Here is a 22,872-nt window from a genome sequence, read left to right on the forward strand (position 1 = left end):
CACACACACACACACACACACCCTGTCAGCTCATCATGAACGGTCAAACGGTGGAAAATGCTCGGTCTCCTGTGGTCAGCAGTGCAACAGAAGAAGGAGAAACAGAACTTTCCCCCATTTTACAAACAAGCAGCAGCTTCATTACAGAGCTGCCAAAATGGAGGGCTTATTGAGTGTCCACAGGTGATTAAAGGGACAGTCCATGAAAACTTGAGCACAAACAGCAGTGGGGAGATGGTCACTCAAGGGTTTGGTCATGTACAAGTTCAAAGCTCAGTTGACCTGGTGCAGGATCAGTGTGTGGCTGTGGTGATTACATCGATGAAAGACGAAGCTGCTGAATGATTTAAAACGATTTTTACATTTCCACTGCCAAATAAGAGACAGATTGGATCACTGCTGCATGACAGAAGGAACGTCTGGAGCTATAAGTGTTTATTTAGGGCTGTATCTGGAGTATTCTTACTTCAAATAGTCTCCATTGTACACAAATGGTGTACAGTATTATCAATTTTCTTTTTGCTTTTTACTGGCACCAACAGCTGCTATAATTAGCCTAAGCACAAAGACTTCATTGTTCTAGGCTTCCTTTCAAAATGGGTTTGTGACAAACAGCTATTACAGAGAATGAGACAAGAGATTTTGGAAATACTTGACTGTTTCTGGTTTTGCAGAGTTTAAGAGTAATTTACTAAGATTATACTAAACATGTGGATAGTGGAGAGCTGCTGTCACCAGATTCACTGGAGGGAAATGAGGAAAAGTGCACGTCATAAACACAGACACGTGTACAGTTCCATTTGTTTATTGATTAACTATAAAATATCAAGTTACTAAAACAATTGAAAAGAAACACTGATAAACATGGTTGTCATCTGTAAAAAAAAAAAAAAAAAAGACAAAAGAAACAGTTCACAATACAGTATAGGCCGACAGAATATATCCACTTCAGATCCCTCTCTAAAATGTATTCTTTTGAATTTTTACAAGATGTGTACAAAGTATATTCTGATAGCTTTTTCTTCCCTCCACAATGAAGGTACATTTTAAAAAACGTAGATGATTTGTTTAATATTTATTTTCCAAAATAATCTTTTAGCTGTAATCTGTAACAGGACGATAAAGATACTGAAGGAACAGCAGACGAAGAACCAGCCTCCAGTCCACCTCTCTCTCTCTATTTCCCATTCTCTCTTATTCTCTCCCTCTCCCATCCCTCTCTTTCTAGCAGCTCGCTCCCAGGGCCTGTCAGCAGTAACGCGTGAGGCTGGACGATTGTTCAGAGAGGGGAAGCAAGTAAAAGAAGCATGCAACTGATGTAATAAAAAAGATGGCAAAATGTCACAGCAAAAACACAAGCCAAAGTAAAATACATTAAAAAAGAACACTTGGGAGTTAAAAAACATGACACCAAATCAAAGTGAAGGCAAAGTGGGGATAAGTGTTTTGTTGGACCCTGTTTGAAGGCCTAATATGGGGCTTCGGATGGGGTCAAATACAGACTAGAAGGCAAAGACACACCTCATAGTGTTCGCCCGGTGTGTGTGTGGGGGGGTGTGTGCGTATGCGGTGAATTCAGGATCTGACCATCCATCTACCCTCACGCCCACACGGTTCTTTAGCAGCTTCGGGGGAAAACAAACATTCACAACGGGCACTTTAACTTGTTCTGCAAACACAACCTGTGAATTCATGTTGTGCATCTATATTTAGAGCTTTAGAACTCAGCGAGGTCTTACATAAGGTGACAGAAGAGCAGCAGCATAAGAAAAGGGGGTGGGGTCTGCTGATAAAAGGAAATGACTAATAGTTTGATTGAAATGTAATGCTACCTCGAAGCACAAACGGGCTATACACTAACAGACTAGCAGCATTTATTTACACGTTCCATAGCTGCTTATATAGTATCTGATCTGAAGAATATGTACTCTTATTGACTCCTGGATGTGGCAAGAAATCCTTTTTCAAGCAGCAATCTGTACAGCCAGACATATACAACGCTATAATCTATAATAAAATGAGACACGTCTAAGAAAACAATCTCAAGAGTAGAAAATATAAAATCTATTGAATATCAACAAGACAATCTTTAGTCTCTGCTGCCGAGCAGAGAGAGCAACACGATAACATGAAGAAAATTGGCGTGTTATAGCCTACTCTATACTGTTGTATATTATTGTGATCTCTGATACAGGTCTACACTTTAATATAAGTGGAGCTTCCACAATAATATGGTTCTCATGTTAACAAAGGAGTCTGCAGCTCCTGTTGGGAAGGGCGTGGGACCCAGCACAGATTTGGTGAATCATCATATTATTATCTTAATTATTGTAAGGCCTTTTTTTTATCAAAAAGGCCACCCAAATGCTCACACCACAGAGCATGACATTCAGCTGTCTAGCCCAAAAATAGCCGCACTAGGCACATAGAAAACAATGTAAGCAGCTAAGGGAGGACAGAGCAGACACAGGTGGGGCGGGGTGCGTGGAGGATTGTTAGTAAGTACTGTAGGAAGACTTTTGAGACCACCAAGTCTCATTCAAAGTGCATTCTAGTCAAATGTAATCGCTTGTAGGGCAATAATCATAGTTTGGGCATATATTAAGCAGCAGAGAAAAAAAAGTAAAGTAAAAGTAAGCAAAGTAAAAACATGTAGGGCACATACAGAGGCTGCACCCACAGCGGTTATGATTACACATCGAAAAGGCAGGAGACTTGTGTTCAGAAATGATATATGCTGATTTAATTGTAGCCTTGAGGCTTTTGGGTCTAACCGCAGTGTTTACAGCTCTGAAAACTTTTTAAAGGAAAAATCCACCCGCTGCGGCTCCCGCTGTTAATAAGCTGCAGGAGTTACTTTGTGATGACTCACAACTCAACTTTTATTAGTCTCCCATTCTTGCAAAAGCTGTCCTATGCTTCGCACAATCCTCTACCACATTCCAAGGAAACACATTTGGACCACATCGGTAAACAAAACAAAAAAACACAGCTTTAATAGTGTTTGTGGGTGGATAGGTTCCTTTAAGAGAAATCAACATAAGATGACAAGTGCTTTAAAATACTACAAGGTTCCTTCCTCTCTTTTGTCTCTGAGGGAGTCTAAAGTTTTTGTAGCACACAAACATTCGACCTGTCCAAGTTAGGATTGTCTAAGGAAATCGGAGGTTTATATTAGTATTTTAAGCGCTCTCAGTTGCAATGAAAAGTACCCCCCTAAAATCTGTGCATATCCGTCCGTCTGTTGCTGTTCCATCTAGAAACATTTAGGCTATACGACTGTAACTTCACCATGGCAATATCAGAATCACAACAGTTTAAGCCAGGACACGGCGCTTACTTTACTCTTTCACAGTTCGTTTAAAGCTTCTTGATGGTTTACCTCTTTAGGAAAACTGGACTTAAATCTATTACAAGAAAATAAAACACTCATATTCTCTATACTGTGGCGTGTTACATGTATTTACAAGCATGTGGGTGCGAATATCCATCTACGCAAGTTATATTTACATGTAAAAGGTGTAAGCACTGTGTAATCTGTTAACGGAGTGTGCAAACAGTTGGATAATACTGTGTAGTGTTTGTACGAGCTGGTCCAGTGCAGCGATCGACATATCGGTAAAGTGGGACAGAATCCATCCTTCGTCCGTCTTTCTAAACGTGGTAATAGTTGAGACGTGTTCAGCAGATAACGGGGACTCCGTCAGTGTTGAAGATCATTCCGGTGGTGGGTTCGTAGGTGCCGGCCAGGTAGTACAGGTCCTCACTGTCCGCGTAGCGCCTGGTGTGGGTCATCTGTTCGTACTCCTCCACGCTGACCACCAGGCACTTGTGGCTGACGGTCTGCACGTCGTTCTCGTCGCTGTGGGACGACTGGTACAGGGCACGCTGCGACGACCAGGGGTGAGAGTAGAATGAGTTACTTTTAGGCGTTTGAATGTGGACGTACACATTCTGCTTTAGGATTATGTGGAATAAAACTCAAACTAAATGGATGTGACGAATTTGAGGAGACTCCACGAAGAACAGACACTGATTATTGAGCCGCTAATGAGGATCTTAATAAACTAGAACTAGGCCCTGTTGCCTTCTACAGTGGAGCATGTTTATCTGACAGCTCTGCTATTAGGCAAATCTAACATGCAAATTTTATAATGAATGCACTTTATGCTCTGAAAGGATTTGACCAGAGCAGGGTGACTGAAAACTTGAGTTCACAGAATTACTCATAACAATTGCATCTTATTTTGCCATAGTTATAAAATATGTACATGATTACTGCAACAATTATGCAATTTGAATGACTTAATAATGCATGAGAAAAGGCATAAGAACCACAGGGCAGTATGAACATCAGAACATATAAATAATTACCATTATAAAGGCTACACGTACCCATTTTTTTCTTACCTCAACAAAGTCTTTTCTCTGGATAGTAGAGTGCAGAGCAGCAGGAATAGACTGGCCACACATCTGATCCCAGTTCTGTCATAAAACAGGAAAAGTTAGTACCAGTCAAGAGTTTTTCCTGTATTATATTTCCTAAGTTTCAGCGTCATGCCTTTTTGTCGATGAGTTTCTTGCCGGGGTTGGTCTCCTCAGGATGGTAGAACCAGTTGACGCGGACCACCATGTTGCTGCCCCAGGACTCCCACATGCTCTGGATGCGACCGATGAAAGGCAGGTTAGGACGCCCAGCCGAGAGGAACACGGCACAGTCCCCAATCCGGATCATTTCCCGACCGCGGACTATGGCCTTGTAGAAGAGCTTCTTAGCTTTGCCCTTCATACCGCGCCTCTGTGACGGGCAGAAGACGAGTGTTATGATGTGTAATAGTCTGATAAAAATATATGCAGCCAAACCAAACGTTCCACTAGCAGCTACTAGAGCTGAACAAAAAATAAACTGAGCACAAGGCTAAAAATGGAAATACTATCGAGACAGTAAACTTATGCAATAAAAACTGCCACCTGCCGATGAACAAGTCTCATTCATTTTATTAGAAAAAGCTTTAAGAACCATCACGTTTTGCACTTTTAAGTATGATATCTTTCATCACATGGCGATGTACCATTTGCATATTCTCATTTTATGTTTAGTAGCGTCTTATATTTTGGACATTTACCTGAGTGGGTTTCCCAAACCACTTCCAGAGCTGTCTGGCAGGGAGGAAGGCTGAGATCTTGGGCCTGTTTTCAACACTGGGGAGTCTCTGGCGCTTGGCCAGTTCCTTGGTGGTGGGGAGGTGGACCCCCTCTCTGCGTTTGGGTCGGCCCATCTTGCCTTCTCCTCCGCTTGGCTTCTGTTTTGGGGGACGTCCCCTTTGTCCTGAGCCCTTCCCTGTGGCAGGCTTAGGTTTAGCCGGGGCAGGGGCTGTGGTTGTCGTAGAGTCAGAGGGAGACTCTGGAGACGTCAGCTCTTCCTCTTTCTTGATCTGAAGATGAAACACAACAGCCTGGATGAGTTTTACAACTTGTGACTAAAATACTGCTAAATGTTGATTATAAGAATTCTCCAGGATCTACAGTTTTGAACTTGAAATGAAATTAAACTAATAACAGGAAAAAGATAATGAGCCAAAACTATACCTCCTCCCTCGGCTCTTCTTTGGCTTCCTCTTTGGGCTTGTCCTGGGCTGGTGGGGGGGTAGAGGGGCCTGACGGAGGGCTGGGGTTCCTCTCTTCATCTGAGCTGCAGGAGGAGTCATCAGTGGAGGAGGATGACGATGATGACGAAGAGGAGGAGGAAGAGGAGGAGGAGCCGCAGCAGGAGGAAGAGGAGGAGGAGCAGCTGGACGTGCACTTCTTCCTCTTCTTCTTCACTTTCTCCTTGTCGCCGTCTTCCTCCGAGTCCGAGCTGCTGCTGCTCTGCGATTCCTGCTTAATCTCCTCCCTTTTCACCTTCTCCTCTCTCTTCTCCATCGCGAGTCCCTTAGTGATTCCTTCTGTTTTCTCCTTGGGCAGCACTGGAGCTTTGTATAAATCTTTTTCAATTGGCTCATTTTCTCTTACTTTAGGCTTCAGTGGCTTCTGATTGGCCGTGGCGATCGGGGTGTGATCCCGCCTTCGCCCTTCCAGTAGCATTAGTTTGGTTTTCTTGGTTTTGGGCGAAGTTACTCCTTCGTGATCGAGTTTCACCAGAGGCTCTGCAGATGGCTTGCGTCTCATTTCATTCTGCGCGGAGCCGGACTTGGGTCTGGGCAAAGAGCTGGTTCTTGACGTGAGCTGCTCAGACGGCAGCTTCAGTTTGGGACGAGAGGCTGAAGAGAGGGACAGTGATGAGGGTTTGTTTAGGGATGTGGATTTGCTCGTCGGCAGCCTGTTAATAGAACTGGACACAAGTGCAGAGCTGTGGCTGGGTCTACTGTGGTTATCTGAGGAGGGTTTAGATTTGGAAGATGACAGTTGTTTATGAATGGGAGAAACACTGGGTTTGGACAAGGTGGATTTGGACATTGGCCTATGTGAAGTTGGACTCCTAGCACTGTCTTTGTCTCTTCGTTGGTTGTTGTAAGAAGACAGATTGGGTTCAGTGTAGAGATCCACGGTCAGGACTTTGCCGTAGGTGGATGGGTAGAGCGACGAAGGGAGCGTGCGGCTGGATTTGGGGTTCTCCTTTCTGGGTACGGGGCTGGACAGTGTGGGGCTGGTGGTCGGAGTGGTGGAGGAGCTTTTGCTTTTTGGTTTAGGGTGGATCTCCATGCTGGGTCGGGAGGCAGGCCTGGGTTTATCTTGAGATACTTTCTGCGTAGAAGGTGTCCTGTCTTGGGTCAGTTTAGCAGGAGGCCCGTCTGCCCGTGGCATAGAAGAAGTGTCACTCTTGTCTCGACCGTCCTGGTTGGGGGTGGTCTCTACAAAAAGGGCAGATCAAAATGATTTGCTCAGCTGCTTTTTGAGTCGCTCATAAACTGCTGATACCCTCACTCTGTGGTGTTATGATTTCTGATGGGCTAAAAATGGCAGTCAAATCAACAAGGAAACTATTCTGAAATGAAAACCACTGCATTTATAAAGTGCTTACTCATACAAAACGAGGCCTGCATCAGCGAATCACACACACAACATGCCGTACATCACAGCTGTGGCAATACACCACAAGACAAAATGGCTGCTTGAACAATTTCATTCAATTGAATAAGATGACCACAATGGTCAAACAGGAAATGTCAGATCAGTGTTGTTCAAAGCCCTGGAACAATTTTTATTATTCAGATGTTTTTTTAGAGAATGCACTAGGCTAAAGGGGTAGATTTAGGATTGGGCCTAAATTCACTTTTTACATAGTTTAATGGTCACTTAAATAGAAGTGTTAAAAGGACAGAGTAGTGAAATAAAACAATGATATTAAAAGTCCATTATGGGTCTTTAAAAAAAAACTTCAAAAAGACAAAAAAATCCAGCCTTTAATATCAGGCCGTTACACCTGTGGTTCTCAAACTGAGGTACAGGTACTAGATTTGAGGAAAAAGGTGGAGATAATAGTCGGTGGTCAGTCGCACAGTTGTAATTGTGTGGCTGTTGTTTTCTACTCACCTGGTTTAGGCTTAGGTTTGCGACCAGGCTTCCCTTTAATCTTGGGAGTGTTGTTGTCTGGTTTGGGCCCTGCCTCTTTGCCCTCTTTGCTGCATTTGCGAACCCTCCTCCGGGAGCAGCTGGCCACAAGCAGAGCAGGGGACGGCTCAGCGCCTGGAACCAAACAAGGGCCATAAACATTTATGATACAATGAATTCAACCAGCGTGCTTCGTGTTTTTCATTATGTCGACAGGAAGTGTAGAACTACTATTTTCCTGAAGGGAAATGCAAACAGCATGTGTATTTTGATGTATTATAAAACTATACAGTGAACACACTGCAGTAGAGGAGAATACTAAAATAATATTTGAGTTTTATAGCACAATGAGTTAATATTCAAAACAGCTTCAGGCATCTCCCTCCCGGCATTTAAAACCTATTCTGTCTCTGAAGACAGAATACACCAAAATGTGTTCTAAAACCTGTTCTAAGAATAGTTACATTTCTGACTATGCTTTGGTTTATTTTCTACTTTACTATTTGACAGAAATGGTGCCGTACAGTGTGGGTCTGACTCACAGTGGATCTTGTAGTCGGGCGGCAGCAGTCTGATGTGAGACAGAGGGATACGACCTGTGTCTCCATCATCAAACTCCACTGTGATGAGATTGTCGTCTTCATCAATGTCTGAGTTTCCTAAAAAGAACCAATTAAGTTGTTACCATAATTATATTTATTAAATATATTGCCAAGTAAAGCAGTAAAACTCATTTAATGACTCAGTCAGGGCTGAAAAGAAACCAGTAATGTCCTTTTTACCATCTGATTGCTCAAAATAATGGACTCTAAAACACTAAGCATTTGTTTGTGCTGCTAGCTACAATTACACAGTCTGTGGGAGCAGTATGAATCATCTCATGTAAGTAGGAGGTGCAGTGTGTACCATTGACCACTGTGCCCGGGTAGAGGCAGCGGTACTGTTGGCTCCAGTAGGCAGCGATGCGAGTGCCCTCTGGGAGGTAGCGCACAGACGGAGGCTTCACATCGATAATCTGCACATACACAGAGAATAAACAGTCAGTGGCACACAGGAGGTCTGTGCATGGACGATCAGATGGTGTCTACAACTCACAGCTTCTTGTAGCAGTTGTTCCAGGCAGTAGATATGTGGACGGTTCCCTCGCTCGCCCTCCACCACCACACTGTATCTGCAGGAAGAGGGAGAAGGACCATGCCCTTTAACAACTGTGAGATTATTAATGTCATAACAGATTTATTTTACATGTGCTGGGAGGTCAATGCCTCAATCTATGGTGTTAATTATATACTGACTTGCAAACCCTCAGTTATTATGTATCATGCATTACTTGTAAGAGATTCAAAGTTTAACCTTTTCAAGAAGAGAATTATTAGACCATACGTTTGTGTTTTTCTTGTGTAATAGTAGTTTCTGTTGCACTCACATGTCTGGTGAGTGCACAGTGTTGACATGTCCAGCGTACAGCAGCTGGTCGTCCATCGGGATCAAAACTCTGAGCCCATCAACCAGAGAGTCTTTGTCGAGGACACACTGTACAGGGGCTGTTCACATAGAGGGGCATTAGATTACACAGATGACACAGTATTCAGTGAATATAGACACTGTGTGAGCGCTGACCGGGTGGAGGAGAGGTCTCTGGAGCGCTGCTGTCACATGACGGGAGCAGCTCGTCTTCACTGAAGCTGCTGTCCTGGTTAGGTTCAAAGTCCTCGTCTGCAGCCATGCTCTCCATCAGGCGGCTAACGGCGCCTCTAGAGGGCTGCACAGAAAACACAATTTACACAGGTCTGACCCAATAAAAGTGACTAGCTCGGTAGAGTAGTTAGTAGCAGTAATAGTATTGCCTTATTTTAATAAAACCATATTTAGACTCCATGTTTTGTGTTACTGTTGATCTGTTTCAGATGTCTGTGTCATCTCAGAGAGTTAATTTGAAACAGTTGAAGTTGTAATAGTGATATTTGTCTTACTCACTTCTCTGGCCTTGGGTTTAGCTTTTGGCTGGCTCTTTCGCACTGGACTGAGACTCAGAGACGGAGGACCATCTGCGACCGGAGAAGACAGTGTGGACGGGCTCAGAGAGAGGGGCGAGTCTTTCAGCTTCTTCTTCTGCTGCTGCTAGTGAAGACAAGACAAAGAGAAGTACATGGATAAGAATGATAACGGGGTACTTTGAGGTGCACACATTTGCAGTCCCACACACACACACACTGAGGGTGGGATGCTTCAGGCAGCCTGCAGTCGTCCTTTCTTGTCAGCAACATGGCAGGGACAGCAGGGGAGGACTGCAGTGACTGATGTACAGGGGAGCCCTGCTGGCACTGTGACATGCACACACTGGGCTTACAAAGAGATAAGAGCTTGGACAGAATCAAAGTTAGGACAGAAGAGTGAACATGGGGGAGAGAAGAGAAAAGAGAAGGGTGCTAATGTTTATTGTTTTTCAGCTGCTCTCAGCAGGTGAAAAACAGTCATTAATTATTGACGTACTTTCACTGCATCTTTTCCATCTCTGTTCGGAGCAGGCTTTGGTCTGCAGGCGGGCTTCAGTGAAAGCTGGGCGGCGCTGGCGACAGTTGAAGTGATCTGATTGGTTGATGTGGAGGACGACACAGACATCTGATTGGTTGGAGTTGTGGCATCATTGAGGAATATCCTTTCACTTCGGCGGCGGTTCCAGCCCTCGTCTTCACTGAAGCCTCCAAACCCCGAGCCGCTGGCCTGGTCAAAGCTGAATCTCCGGGGAGATCGGGGCGCTGGCTGAGGCTTGGAGAGAGGCTTGCGTTTGATGGACAGAGAGTCGTCTCTCTTTGTGGGGCTCGAGCGGTTGATGCGATGAGTAGCAGGAGGCAGCAGGGGAAGCTCAGGGGCGGAGCGTTTGCCGTGAAGGAGGGAAGGGAACTTCCTCATTCGCAGGTCAGAGTCCGACCACTCGCACTCCGAGGAACCTGGACAACAGCCACTATTTTACAAATGACCCCAGTAATAGACCCAAGTGTGGGAATCTCAAATCAATGAGCCTGTGAATGGAATATTGATCCATCTGAAATTAAGACTGGATCATTATCCTGATGTGTCAATTCAAAAAGAATAAATATTAAACGATGGATCAATAACATTATTCCCAGTTTGCTTAATAATGTCATTCACACTGTTGAATGACATAATGTCAGTCACACCTGTTTTAACTGTATCAGATCAAAGCCTGGAGGATATTATATAACATTTTAACTTAAGTGAGATAAATCGAAAATTAATATTTCTAAAATAATGTACACATTTTATGATATTTCATTAAATAAGATTTGCAGCTGATGAATAGGAGCAGTCGCACGTACCCATGGTGCTTTGTCTATGTCGTTTTCCATTGTGAAGAAGGCCCAGAGCAGGAGAACTGACAGGAAGAGCACTGGCAGCAAATCTCGCTAAAAGTCCCAATCCACTCTCATCACAGACACCGTCCGAGTATGAATCCTCCTCATCATCATCCTCAGAGGTTTCTGTTTTTAGAGAAAAGGTTTCAGATCAGTTTACATTTGTTTTCAGAGTAAATATAGCCCAAAGTGCATTCCCAAAGATAATAAACAGACACTTAATAAAATTAAGGCAGACAGAACACACCCTGACATAAAGTGAACAGTTTTGAGTTAGAGCCTTCTATTAATGGGCAAAACAAAGATGCACATGTGAGAGTCAGAACAGTGTTAACCCTACAGTCTATTCACACCAGTGCACCCTCACGTTTGTAACGCTGTGTAACCAAGAGACAGCAGCAGACTGGGATTTAAGACATGCATGTGACACGCATTGATACGCACAGCTTCTGAGGCCTTTAGAGCCCAGATATCATGTATTATTTAAGCTGCAGTTTTGAGATAGAAAGGGAAGTAAAAAGTCTGACAGGCTACAGCAGCACATAAAACACAAAGCGCTCGCACAGATATACACAGTGGCGTTTGAACTGTTAGCTGTGAGTAGCGGTAGTTAGCACATCCATGGCAACAGATAAACAGCAGGAGGAGCTCCTCAGGGGTTAGACTGTTAACATGGAAGGTAGATGCACGGTACATAGTGTGGACTATAAAACAATCTATGGTCATTATTCAGTCCATGTTAAATAGTTATACTGTTGTGTTAATGGGTTGATATCTACAAAATAATCACCATATATTTTTTCATGTTTAAAAAAATATTTTCTGTAGAAAAGTCTGGGCAGATGGTAAACATGGGTACGGTGCATCCACTGCATTAACAAAGCAAGCAGACAAACAAGCAGGCACTGAGAGGTCAGCCCTGTGAGGCCCCAGGGTATAATGCTCACTTGAAATTTAAGTAACCATGGTTACGGTCCTGTCCCACCTCAGAAGTGGGATTTCAGAGACAGGAGGTACTCATGGCCCTCAGTGCTGATTTTAGTGAGAATAGTGAAATAAAAAAGAATGGAAGATCTGATGAATTCAGCTTCTTTCATGTTAGAGTTCAATAAAGAATAGAGGGAGGGGCACTTCCTACTTACTCAACAGGTGACAGGGTGTGGCCTCAGACAGGGCAGGGCTGGGCAGTGCGGCGGCGAGAGCGCAGCCCAGCCATAGCATGGCCTGGCCTTAGCACAGTCTAGCTTGAGCAGAGCTTGGGCCACAGCATAGACGAGCTATAAGCGAGGTAGCATAGGCTCAAGGCTGCGCTAGTCCTTGCCAAGCTTCTTTATGTCGTGGCAGCATCAGCACAAGCTCATGGGACAGGCTGAGAGACACTTAAAGCATAATGAGTTGGACAGGTCAAGGGTCAAAGGTCAGAGGTCAGAGGGGAAGTGAGGACAGAGCAAGGTGTCAGAGCAACGCAAGGGAAAAGGTTACTTGAGGGTTTAGTAGACAAAACTCTATTGTGCAAATATCCCAGTGTACAACACAAGAACAATAGCATTCTGCATTTTTCAACATTCACAGACCAGAATTTAAATATTTCATCACAATAACCCACAAAACTTTATTTTGTCGACAAATAATAAAGCAACACTTTCAGTAAGCTCATGTGAACAGATCTAGCCATGTCAAATCTTTAGTCAGCAGTTCATATCTACTACATAAATGTTGTCAGATCTGGTGGGATATTTGACAAAAGAGCCACTAAAGGATGTGTGCTGGACAGACAGACAGACAGATGAAGCAGACAAAAGGACCACAGCGCTTTGCTTTCTGTACCAATCAAATCAACACCTTTAATAAAGCTTATTTGTATCCAAACTGCAATACAACTTTATGAAAAAATCTCACAAATTCACACAATTTTCAAATGTACAAATGCTACAAATTAAGTTGCAAACCAGGCAATATAAAAGCACCTCAGAAATAAGTTTACTATTTAAAAAGGCTACTTCATAGAGAAGCCAGCAGCAATGAGGTAGAAATTGTCAAGCTAAATCACAGTCCAGAAGCAGCTGCTTTCACAAAAGCAAACACGTTTGACAAGGCTCAGACATGAGGTCTGCTTAGGGCAGGGTGTGGTCAGTAACCTTGGTCAAAGGAGTCGTCAGAGGAGCTGAGGCCTGCCTCCTCCAGCAACAGGGATAAGTGCTTGTGTTTCTTCTTCTCAGACTTCTTATTGGACAGCAGCGAGGATGCCGATGTGGCAGGCTTCCTCTTCCTGGTCCCATCATCACCAGAGCGAGAGTTTGAAAGTGGGGGCCAGCCCCCTCGGGAGGAAATGTGCTCCTCTGAATCCGAATCTGGTGCAGAGAGAGTGTGGTTAATCATTCAGAAGGTCACATGGATGGAAGCTAAGAGGCAAGACTGAGTTTGAAAGTCCTCAGTGTGATAAAGCTGTCAATAAGCAAAAAGATGTAGTGGTGAATATAAAATGTTAAGAAATATACTGAATAACTTTGTTAATACTGGGTCGTTTAATGTGAACAAATAGACTGTGACTAAGGCTGTTGTGTGTACTCACTGTTAGAGCAGCTGCTGAGTTCAGATCTCAAAGGGGAGAACATGGGTCTCTTCTTCTGACTCTTCATCTTCTCTGAGAAAGACGTCTTGTTGCTCATCTTGTGTTTTATCCCTTTGACAGAGGCATGCAGGCTCCGCCCCTTCAGCCGGTTTTCAGTGGACTTTCCTTTGGACACTTTACTGGAGGTGAGTTTGTGTGCTGAGGCCAGTGAGCCAAGCTGTGAGAGTGAAAGAGCCCTGTTCAGATCTGACGCCAGCTGCTCCTGCTCACACAAATTACTTCGCTTTGCCTTTAGTACCTGACAACGACACACGCATCACCTCATTATCTCTCTTCAGAATGGAAATGTTTAGAGTTCAAGACCAATCAAAACATACCTCCAAACCAGAAGAACCTTGATCTTTCCAGCTCTTCTTCTTTTTCTTCTTTTTGATCTTCACTCCTCCGGGCCCCGCCTCTGCCCCTTCATCCTCTTTGGACAACCGCAGCTTTTTCCTCTGCCCCTCTCCAGCCTCAGAGTCCTCAGAGTATTGCACCGTCCTTCCAACCCTGCGACAAAATGAAACTTGTGACAAAATCCCAACAATATAACCAGTGTTTACATGAACGTGCACTCACTTTCCAGGCCGGCTGTCTAGTTTGGGGGGCACAGCCATTAGTTTTCTCTTCCTGGGTCTTCCTCTTCCCCTTCGAGTTAGACTCCGCCTGTCATCATCCTGCTGGCGTTCACTGTGAGGTCGAGATTGTGTCATCATTGTTTGCTGTGAGCTGCACTTCAGGTATTCCTAAAATGGTAATAAATGTGTTGAAAACTTCACTTACTGCTTGTCTGTACGCCTCTGCAGTTTGCTAAATTCCCGCTGTTTATCCTTATAGGTTTTTTGTATTTCTGCAAGACGAACCCGATACTCCACTTCGAACGCATCCAGCACATCCATTGACATTTTACTGAACAGCTGCAAGGAAGAAGGCAGGCGATGTAAAATAACAAGCGGGACAGGTGATATTCTGGACATTTGTTTGTTGGTAATTGTTCATACCGGCTCCTCCTTCCTCTGCCTCCAGCTGTACTTCTTCTTTGGATCCAAGTCTCTGGGCAGCTGGATGTGAGACTGTTTTTCAATGGCTTCCAACAGTATTTGCCGACTTGCTTCCAGTAAGCAGTCCAGACCCTCCAAGGCCACATCTGCACAGGAAAAGCAAAATATTAAATAAAACGGCTCAGTAATAAAAACAAGTCTAACGGGAAAACTGACTGATCCCGCCTCTATTGTGGCGTTTCACCATAACAAGCAGTCAACTTACATTCCCCTGTTTTTATTGTCATGTTGAACCCTACATGTCTGATCAGAATTCAGAATCGTAAGTGGGCGGAGATAGGGGGTAGGTGAAAACAGACAATTCAGGATTATTCAAACATAGAGCAATCAATCACAACTCAACTTCGAGCAAAACGATAAGAGAACACGGGTTTATTTTCTATCACGTCTTACCCTTTTCCTTGTTGTTGAGGTTTTCCATTTCTTGCTGTGCCATCTGGCTCAATAAGGCCATGCCCTCCAAAGCGACCATCTCCAGCGCACCAGTCATGCTACACTCGGTGCTCACAGGTGAATTTGCCATTTGTGGAGTGAGGGTCGGAGCAGGTGGTGTCCCAGGCCGGGCCATCTCACTGGCTGCTAACAGAGCTAGCATCCCCGCCATAGGATCTTCAGGAACCGCAATAAGAGGCAGAGGAGAGTCGGACGGGGGCGGAATGTCAACTTTTTCTGCATCAATGGTAACGTGCAGGTTTATTGGAGAGTTCTGTGGCTCGTGTTCACACACTGGGGTTTGATCTTGGGACTTGTGAGCTGATCCGTGTCTGTCAGCGTCTGCAGTTATACATAATGGATACGGTGTCCGCTGAGGAGCTTTGATCATTTCTGACTTGGACTCTGCGTCTGTGAGGGCAGGAGGTGCTGGATATGCATGATATGAATAAGGTGACGCTTCCATTTTGATTTTCTCTTCCTCTGTGATTTCTTCGCGTTTGTCATTTTTGAGTGGAGGAGGACAGGAGGTATTCAAAGTCACTGGTTGTGGTTTGGAGTCTTCATCGTCTGTTTTGTTGGTTAAGGCTGGACTACAAGTGCGTCGGAGAGGTCCTAGTGGTTCCGTCATCACGTACATCGCGGGTTGCTCTGCGCTGGGCTCCTGAGTGGGAAGAGAACCGCTCTTTGAGGACTCTAGTCTGCGGGGCTTGTTGTTTGAGTCCAGTAGCCTCGACTGCAGATGGGGCGCAGGCAGAGGACTGGCCTTGGATGGCAAGTGGGCCGGGAGAGGGGGGATAACGTCTGTGTTTGAACCAGCGGGGGGTGGGACGTGATAAGAGGGGAATGCTGAGCCAAATGGAGCAGGGATGGACTGGTAAGAGTAACCTGAAGGAATATCTGTCAAAAAATTAAAAAAAATTATAAATTGTGATGTTCTTGTGGAGAAAACTACCCTTCAATCACCAATCTTTGCTGTCAAGGTTAATCTCACCAGTGTAGATTCCTGGATACGAAGCATGAGGAGGCTTTTGGACTTCTCTCTGTCCCCCTCTTCTATTCTCTCCGTCTTCAGCTGGCTCCCGTTTGGGCCGGCGCGGGGAGGACGGTGGAGGGGATGCGGAGCGAGGGGACGATGGGTGCAGCAGAGGTGTCGGCGGGTGAGACGGCGCTCTCTGGCCCACCTCTTCTGACTTGAGGGTGGTCACTGGCGACGGCGTTGGGGGCAGTGAGACGATAGAGGATGTGGTTGGGGAGTGGGACGGGGGAGCGGGTTTGCGGGGGTGAAGTGTGGGTGAGGGGGACAGAGAGGACAGTGACGGGGGCTGGGGTTTGGGCTCAGTGTTCTGCTTGTCTGGTTTGTCTTCCACCTCTGGACGGTGCTCACCGGCCTTTAAACGCTCCTAGGATGAAGAGGCACAGAGGGTCACATGAGCAGCAGCTGGAGGCAAGGGCCAAGATCAACATCAACTGGGACCTAAAGCCATTAAACGCAAACTCAGGAGACGCACTACAGTGATTAATTAGCATAAAACCGTAGCCGTTTTAGTCAGTGGACATTATAAGCTCCATAAATGTGACCTTCAATAATTACACTGTGGACAACAAACTTATTTCACCAGAAGAGCTTCAGTGCATAACTTGACCTGTGATCTTGATACATTTTATTTATTGGGCAGCCTTAGAAATATCACAAATATTTGCAGCTGTTCTTGCATAGCATTAATATTTTCCAGTTGTGCTGCTAGGCAACAGAGTTATTTGAAGAAGAACAAGAGCCCTAAATGCTGCGCTGCTGTTTTACTAGAGAATAATGGCCCGGTCCACCTGTGTAGCCCCCAACAAAAGCCATTAAACCAGCACACCTGTGACACTGACTGCTCTGAATAATTGGATCATTAACAGGAAACTGTGGTTTATTTGTCGGAAGACAAAACACCCTTGCACAGCAGTGAGCAGATAATGTGACTTTTGTACTGGTAGAATGAAACATGATTTCAGCTCATACTGATCAAACTTGTCATAGAGTAAGATTTCCCTGTCACACAGTGAACTGCCAGAAAACAAAGATAATCTAGTTACCTCTTGAAAACAAAGTTACCTTGTATAGTAGAACTAAAATTAAAAACTAAATCGTAAAAAAATTGAGATGTTTTTTTATCATCATATTCCCGACCATTGATGTTATTCTTAAAACACTTACAACGATCTGAGCATTTCTCTGCATCTCCAGGACTTGTGCCGTGTGCTGCTGGATCATGAGCAGTTCCTGATGGCGCAGCATCTGTTGCTGTGAGAGGAGCTGGAGCTGGGCCGCATGCTGCAGGGAGCTGCCTGTACCGTACACGCCCGACCACACTGGGACGCCCCGCTCCAGAACATCGCCCCCTGCTGCTCACACAGGACAAGACAAATTATACCTTCTCAAATGAGGGGTTAACTTAAAGATTAGTATGAATGGTACAGTTGTCTGTGACCACAGTGGTGTGTTCAGAGTAAATCTTCAGTCTAATACACCATATGGTGCCAGGCAGTTAGAGCTGTGGCAGTTGTCTCGTTTGCAGTTGTTACAAAACATCTGTCAGGAAATTGCAAACCCAATAACAATAATAAACCATACTTGAGCACTTTTGTGTACAGGTGTGACACATTAAGACACGTTTCACAACCCTACCGTAGTGTGGCAGGTGCTCAGTAGGAATGACGAGCAGTTGTCCTGATTGGGGATCCCGGGCAAACTGGTATGAAGGAGGTATGGAGCCGGCCAGAGAGGGAGGGTAGGCCGGCGGGAGGGTTTGGTGAAGAGAAGAAGGGCCGAGGCCTGAGGGACATAAACAACATACTTTAATGTACATATTTACATATTTCTATATATTGCCTATTTTGTTTCTGTGTGTGTCTAGACAGATGCATCTTTGGGGAGTTTTAAGTATGTTTGTGCAAGTCTGGGTCAAAGAAGTTCGTTCACATGATGGTGGGTAAGTACATTTTTGGGCAGAGCGCGCTGGACGAGTGGGACTGGAATGTCCTGCAAAGTTTGGGAATGCTTATTCAGACGGCTGCCGGGCAAATCAACGGACAGATATAATCAGTTATTGTCATGTATGTGATGAGAAAATGCAGAAAACTAGGTCAAAACTTACTCTAGTAATCATAAAGTCCATAGTGCAACGTTTAAAATAATCAGCTAAAGCAATGCCATTTTCGTACAATATACAACTGTCACGTACTATAAGGAGAACTGGACAGCCAAACTGGGGGTGCCCCAGGGCGAGGCATCCAAGGGTGAGAGGTCAGAGTTGAGGGGTCGGGCGGCCAGCGTCCTGCCCCTGAGAGCGCGGCTCCTCCTGTCACCATAAGGTTTGGGTTCATGAGAGAGGGAGTCATCATACTGGGCGTGAGGCCACTGGACAGAGGGGTGGGATGCATCTGAGTGAACTCGGCCAGCTCTTTGGACTCTCTGAAACACCAGAAATGATACAGAATAAGAAAATCATGATTAAACTAAAGGATCTTTGTTTATGCATTAGATATTTTATCAAAACAATGTATAAACAGTCAAATATTAACCTAGACTTTTTTGATAAGTTGCATTTGCTCCAGGTTTTGAAGGTCAGAATGAGCACCACAGTTTTTACATACATTTTGTAATTAAGTGGAACAGTAATTTACCAGTTAATCCAATAGCACCATTTGTGGAGCTGCCCTTAATCTTCAACATTACAATTTGAATGTTTGACCAAAAAACCCCCACCAAAAAACACCCTTGTGGTGGTTATTATTATTATTATTATTATTATTATTATTATTATTATTATTATTATTATTATTATTATTATTATTATTATTATTATTATTATTATTATTATACTACATTTTATTTATAGGGCGCCTTTCTGGGCACTCAAGGTCACCTTACATACAATATATATACATATACAGACAGTTAAAATCAACATATAACAATATCCATATTTCAGCATTCTTCTGAGAGGTTCGCCCTTAAATGAAACGGTCTTTGTGTGCAGGTGTGTGGAAGGCCCCTCACCTGAGTACTTTCTCTTGCTCACGTTCCAGCCTGCCCCCCAGCAGCCTGTCGTCATGGTGTCGAGTGTGCTCCTCCCCTCGCTCCTCGTCTAACCAGATCACAAACAGTAAGGAGACGGGAGGAGCAGCTACAATATACAGCCGCTATGACAAAAGCTCTATTTCTGTACAAGACGAAAAATACTATTTGGGGATTTGTGTGGAAAGCCTGAAATACTGACAGCAGAAAGTAGACAGAAAGTAGACAGAAAGTAGACAGTAGAATACTTAATGACAGTGACTGTATAATGGTGACATGTCAGAACGAGAAGTGGCTAAAAATACAATGTTGAGCCACAGCCGGAACACAAGTGAGCATTTATACTGTGGAAATATTCAGTGTAAGACAGACAGCTCTCACTCAGGGTGTCAGCTCTTACCACTTATTAGTCTAGGGCCCCGTTGATGCGAGAACATACCACCACTGCCTTACTACGCACACAGAGCCTGAACCCATCCAGCGTACTCAAGAGCCAGCGGCAAAAGACAGATTTATGGAGAAAAGAAATGGCACTCAAGCAGAGAAAGCAGTGAAGCAGTCCAGAATAAACATGAGATCTGGTCCTCACTGCTCCTGCTAACCCTCCTCCAGCTCATCAAGTCAGACTGAAGGTCCCCGAGCAGCGGAGATGGAGAGATAGGTTTAATGCAAGTGTGCTGAACCCTTCAGCGCTGTCCTGGAAATGTATGTGTGCAGCTGCACTGGGACAAGAGACTTTAACAATCCCTGACAAGCTTCACAGCAAAGGTTTCAAGATGGTTACCAAGGTTACAGGGTGTCTGTCCCACATGCTGTCCTCTCAGCTTTGCATGGCCAGCGATTAGCGCCACATGCCTCCATCTCTCTCCATAACGCCCACTGCTGGACCTAATCTCACCCGCTCTCTTTCCTCAGGACAAATGGACAGATCAATCTGATAACTATCAGTCCATCCCTCTTTCTCCAGCTTTTCTTCATCATCAGCTCATTCATTCTCCCCTACATTTGTGTTAGGCACAAATGTGTTACTCCTTAGTTATAGCTTTAAGAGCACAAGAGAATGAGACTATTAGAGCTGCCATTAAGTGAAGGGCTCTCAGATGGAAGCAAAAGAAAATACAAAATGACAAAAAAGTGACAAAGTGGTGGAACTAATCTGTAGGAACACAATTAACACAATTAAGTCCACCAGCATATGACGGGTTCATTGCTAAGTAACACACCTAATGAGTTTGTCATTTCAAACTTGTAACTGTAGCTTGAGTCTGTAATGACATGCTCAGTGGAGGACGGGGGCTAAGGTGGGACAAGGAGGAGTGCGCCTCCACAGAGGAGCTCTCAGAAGAGTGGACTAGGACTTAATCATTCATATGAAAAGAAGAACAGAAAGAGATATCTGAAAAGAAAACAAACTTTTACAGTAGCCATGTGACCTTGAACACCAGAGCTACAGCTCAAACTATAACAGCGACCACTGAGCGACCAAAGGACTCAAGGTACAATTAGTTATTCATGGGAAAAATAGTTTTCACTATTCTAGTCACGTTATATGCACGAACACCTCAAAGTCAAACAGTGCTGTGAAAATATGACTTTGATCTGAAGAAAATGAATCCTCCATTATTCATGAAAACCAAAATGAGAATTCATTTGTGCAACGTCTGCATTCCCACAGAACAAATCCCACAGAAATCGCAGCTTTGCTGGAGTGAAAAGGAAGTTAAATGACAACAGAAATTATTTTAAAAACATAACCAGACAAACATGATAAAGTGAAAGGGCCAGACTGACCTTTGACGCTTGGTAGGAGCGCTCTCTGAGGCTCTGTCCCACTGCTCTGTTTACTGCTGCTGTCTCTCTGTCGGGCCACGGCCACAGCGATGCCCACAGGAGGGTGACGCACCTCGCCCTCCCCCTCTCGCCCAAATGAGCGGGCGCTGTCCGGCCGCTCCTGCTCCCTTTTGAGCTGCGGAGGTACCCGTAGAGCGCCAGTGCCGGTCAGGCCACCTGACACTCTGTCCCGTTGTTCTCTCTCCTTGTCCCGTTCTCGCTCCTGAGAGCCTATATTCCCCAGCCCTCCAAAGGGCCCTCTGCCATCTGCCGCCAGCCTGGAGGAGCCCCCACCTTCAGCGCTGAAATTACCACTGTATTTAATGAGGCTCTGCATGGCTGAGACCTCAGTTGCCTCCCCTCCCCGATCTCCACTGCCGGATCCCCCCACCAACGCCGCCCCAGGCCTGTAGAGTGTGGAGGGGTCCAGGTAGCGCCTCTGACTGCTCTCCTCACTGGGCGTGTGGGGGGAGTGGCTGTGGCTGGAGTTGACCCGGGGCCTGTGTGCTGCGTGGGGGGAGTGGGGCAGTTGGGAGGTCGGGGGCTGGCTGTGAGGAGACGAAAGTGCATGTCCGTGCTGGGCCGCCAGAGCAGCCATGTGACTCGTGGCATAATTTGCCAACGGGCTGATTGTGTTCCATTTTGAATCCATGTTTGCCCGTTCTGAGGCCAGACGGGGCGAGTGTTTGGGAATGTCTCTGGCATCAGGGCTGAATCTTGATTGACTTGAAGTGTCGTGTCCTTTTTTGGGACCATTAGAACAAATGACCGAGCCCTCCTCTCTATGATTGCTGTCGCTGGACTGGGAGAGGCGAGGGTGCTCTGTGAGGCCCCTCTCTCCTGCTCTGTCCCTGTCCTGTTCTCGATGTTTGTCGCTGTGTTTATTGTCCCGGGCTTGAGAGGCGATCTGGATAGGGCCTGCCCGTTCGTCATAAACCTCCACAGAAGGCACATACGTGGGTGCACTAACCCGCTGCTCTCTCATAGACTCCCTGGACGTGGATAAAGGAGGAGGGGGACCGTAGGACATGTGGGGGGGCCCAGCTGAGGTAGCAACCGCCTCGTTCCTCCGGTGTCTCTCAGAGCTGGAGATGTTCGAGTGATGGTAGTCCGTTTCTGTCCCGTGCAGTCTGTGTGAAGAGCCATGAGGACGTGGAGGGGACGGTCTGGGTCTGCTCTCTCCTGAGGACTTTTGATGACTGAGGTGAGAGTGGACCGCCCAGGATTCTCTCTCCGTGTCACGTTCACTGCTCCTCGCCCTGCGCTCCTCGTCCCCCCTGCTGTCCTGGGTCAGGTCCACAACACTGTGAGGTCGGGGATCATCTCTTGACCGGTCTCTGTCCCGCTCTCTGTCCCTCTCTCTGTCCCCTCTGAAGGGTTTGTCTCTGCTGTCCCGTGATGTCCTCTGTGGTGGTGTGGAGCTGGATGGGACAGTTGGAGGAGGTGGTGGAGGGTGAAGACCACCCAGTGAAGCTGGCAGGTAAAATCCCTCTAAACACAAAGAAAACGGAGTCAAGACATTATGGCATTTGCTCAAATAAAATAAACTGAATATCTCACCACGAACAGCATTAAACATCATTAAACATCATAAACAGAAGCTGTTTCAAATGGCAGATCTGGTCACCTAGCAACCAGAGCTGCCATTTGAAACAGCTCGATGAAATGTAAATGATATATTTAAAGAAATACAAGCAACTTGCATTTCCCCAATCATAAAAAAACTAAATAGATTCACTATGATACATGGAGAGTAAGATTGTGTTTGTGCCTTAAAGCACAATTTCTAAAAGCCCAATTCAGAAAGAGAAAATCATCCCCCTCAAGCATGTTTAAAAAACAAATATCAGGCCCAATTCTGTCCGCCTTTCAGCTCAAGGTTGCCTATTTCTAGGCCGAAGCACTGGCCCAATTCCTAAACTTACCACACACTAAAATAGAGGA

At 45.3% G+C, this 22,872-nt stretch overlaps 1 protein-coding gene across 2 annotated transcripts in view; it reads right to left on the reverse strand.

Annotated features, from left to right (window-relative positions):
- Positions 1–789: 789 nt before the first annotated feature.
- tnrc18 (trinucleotide repeat containing 18) overlaps positions 790–22,872 on the reverse strand; it is a 38,600-nt gene continuing 16,517 nt past the window's right edge. Inside the window, exons 5-31 of one of the 2 annotated variants that reach the window (XM_055223877.1) lie at positions 20,890–22,419; positions 19,081–19,168; positions 18,263–18,492; positions 17,707–17,853; positions 17,236–17,423; positions 16,027–16,435; positions 14,994–15,932; positions 14,541–14,686; positions 14,323–14,456; positions 14,119–14,229; positions 13,878–14,049; positions 13,501–13,798; positions 13,067–13,279; positions 10,893–11,054; positions 10,045–10,502; positions 9,529–9,672; positions 9,172–9,313; positions 8,978–9,095; positions 8,647–8,722; positions 8,458–8,566; positions 8,094–8,210; positions 7,534–7,686; positions 5,590–6,851; positions 5,127–5,435; positions 4,562–4,798; positions 4,411–4,485; positions 790–3,888 (exon numbers count right to left, since the gene is read on the reverse strand). In XM_055223877.1, coding sequence (XP_055079852.1) covers positions 3,682–3,888; positions 4,411–4,485; positions 4,562–4,798; positions 5,127–5,435; positions 5,590–6,851; positions 7,534–7,686; positions 8,094–8,210; positions 8,458–8,566; positions 8,647–8,722; positions 8,978–9,095; positions 9,172–9,313; positions 9,529–9,672; positions 10,045–10,502; positions 10,893–11,054; positions 13,067–13,279; positions 13,501–13,798; positions 13,878–14,049; positions 14,119–14,229; positions 14,323–14,456; positions 14,541–14,686; positions 14,994–15,932; positions 16,027–16,435; positions 17,236–17,423; positions 17,707–17,853; positions 18,263–18,492; positions 19,081–19,168; positions 20,890–22,419 — 8,174 coding nt within the window. In that variant the 3' untranslated portion in view covers positions 790–3,681. The remainder of the gene's footprint in view (positions 3,889–4,410; positions 4,486–4,561; positions 4,799–5,126; positions 5,436–5,589; positions 6,852–7,533; positions 7,687–8,093; positions 8,211–8,457; positions 8,567–8,646; positions 8,723–8,977; positions 9,096–9,171; positions 9,314–9,528; positions 9,673–10,044; positions 10,503–10,892; positions 11,055–13,066; positions 13,280–13,500; positions 13,799–13,877; positions 14,050–14,118; positions 14,230–14,322; positions 14,457–14,540; positions 14,687–14,993; positions 15,933–16,026; positions 16,436–17,235; positions 17,424–17,706; positions 17,854–18,262; positions 18,493–19,080; positions 19,169–20,889; positions 22,420–22,872) is intronic. The other variant, XM_033971827.2, reaches the window with a different exon arrangement.

This window comes from Periophthalmus magnuspinnatus, chromosome 8 (assembly GCF_009829125.3).
Source record: "Periophthalmus magnuspinnatus isolate fPerMag1 chromosome 8, fPerMag1.2.pri, whole genome shotgun sequence".
NCBI classification, from domain to species: Eukaryota; Metazoa; Chordata; class Actinopteri; order Gobiiformes; family Gobiidae; genus Periophthalmus; species Periophthalmus magnuspinnatus.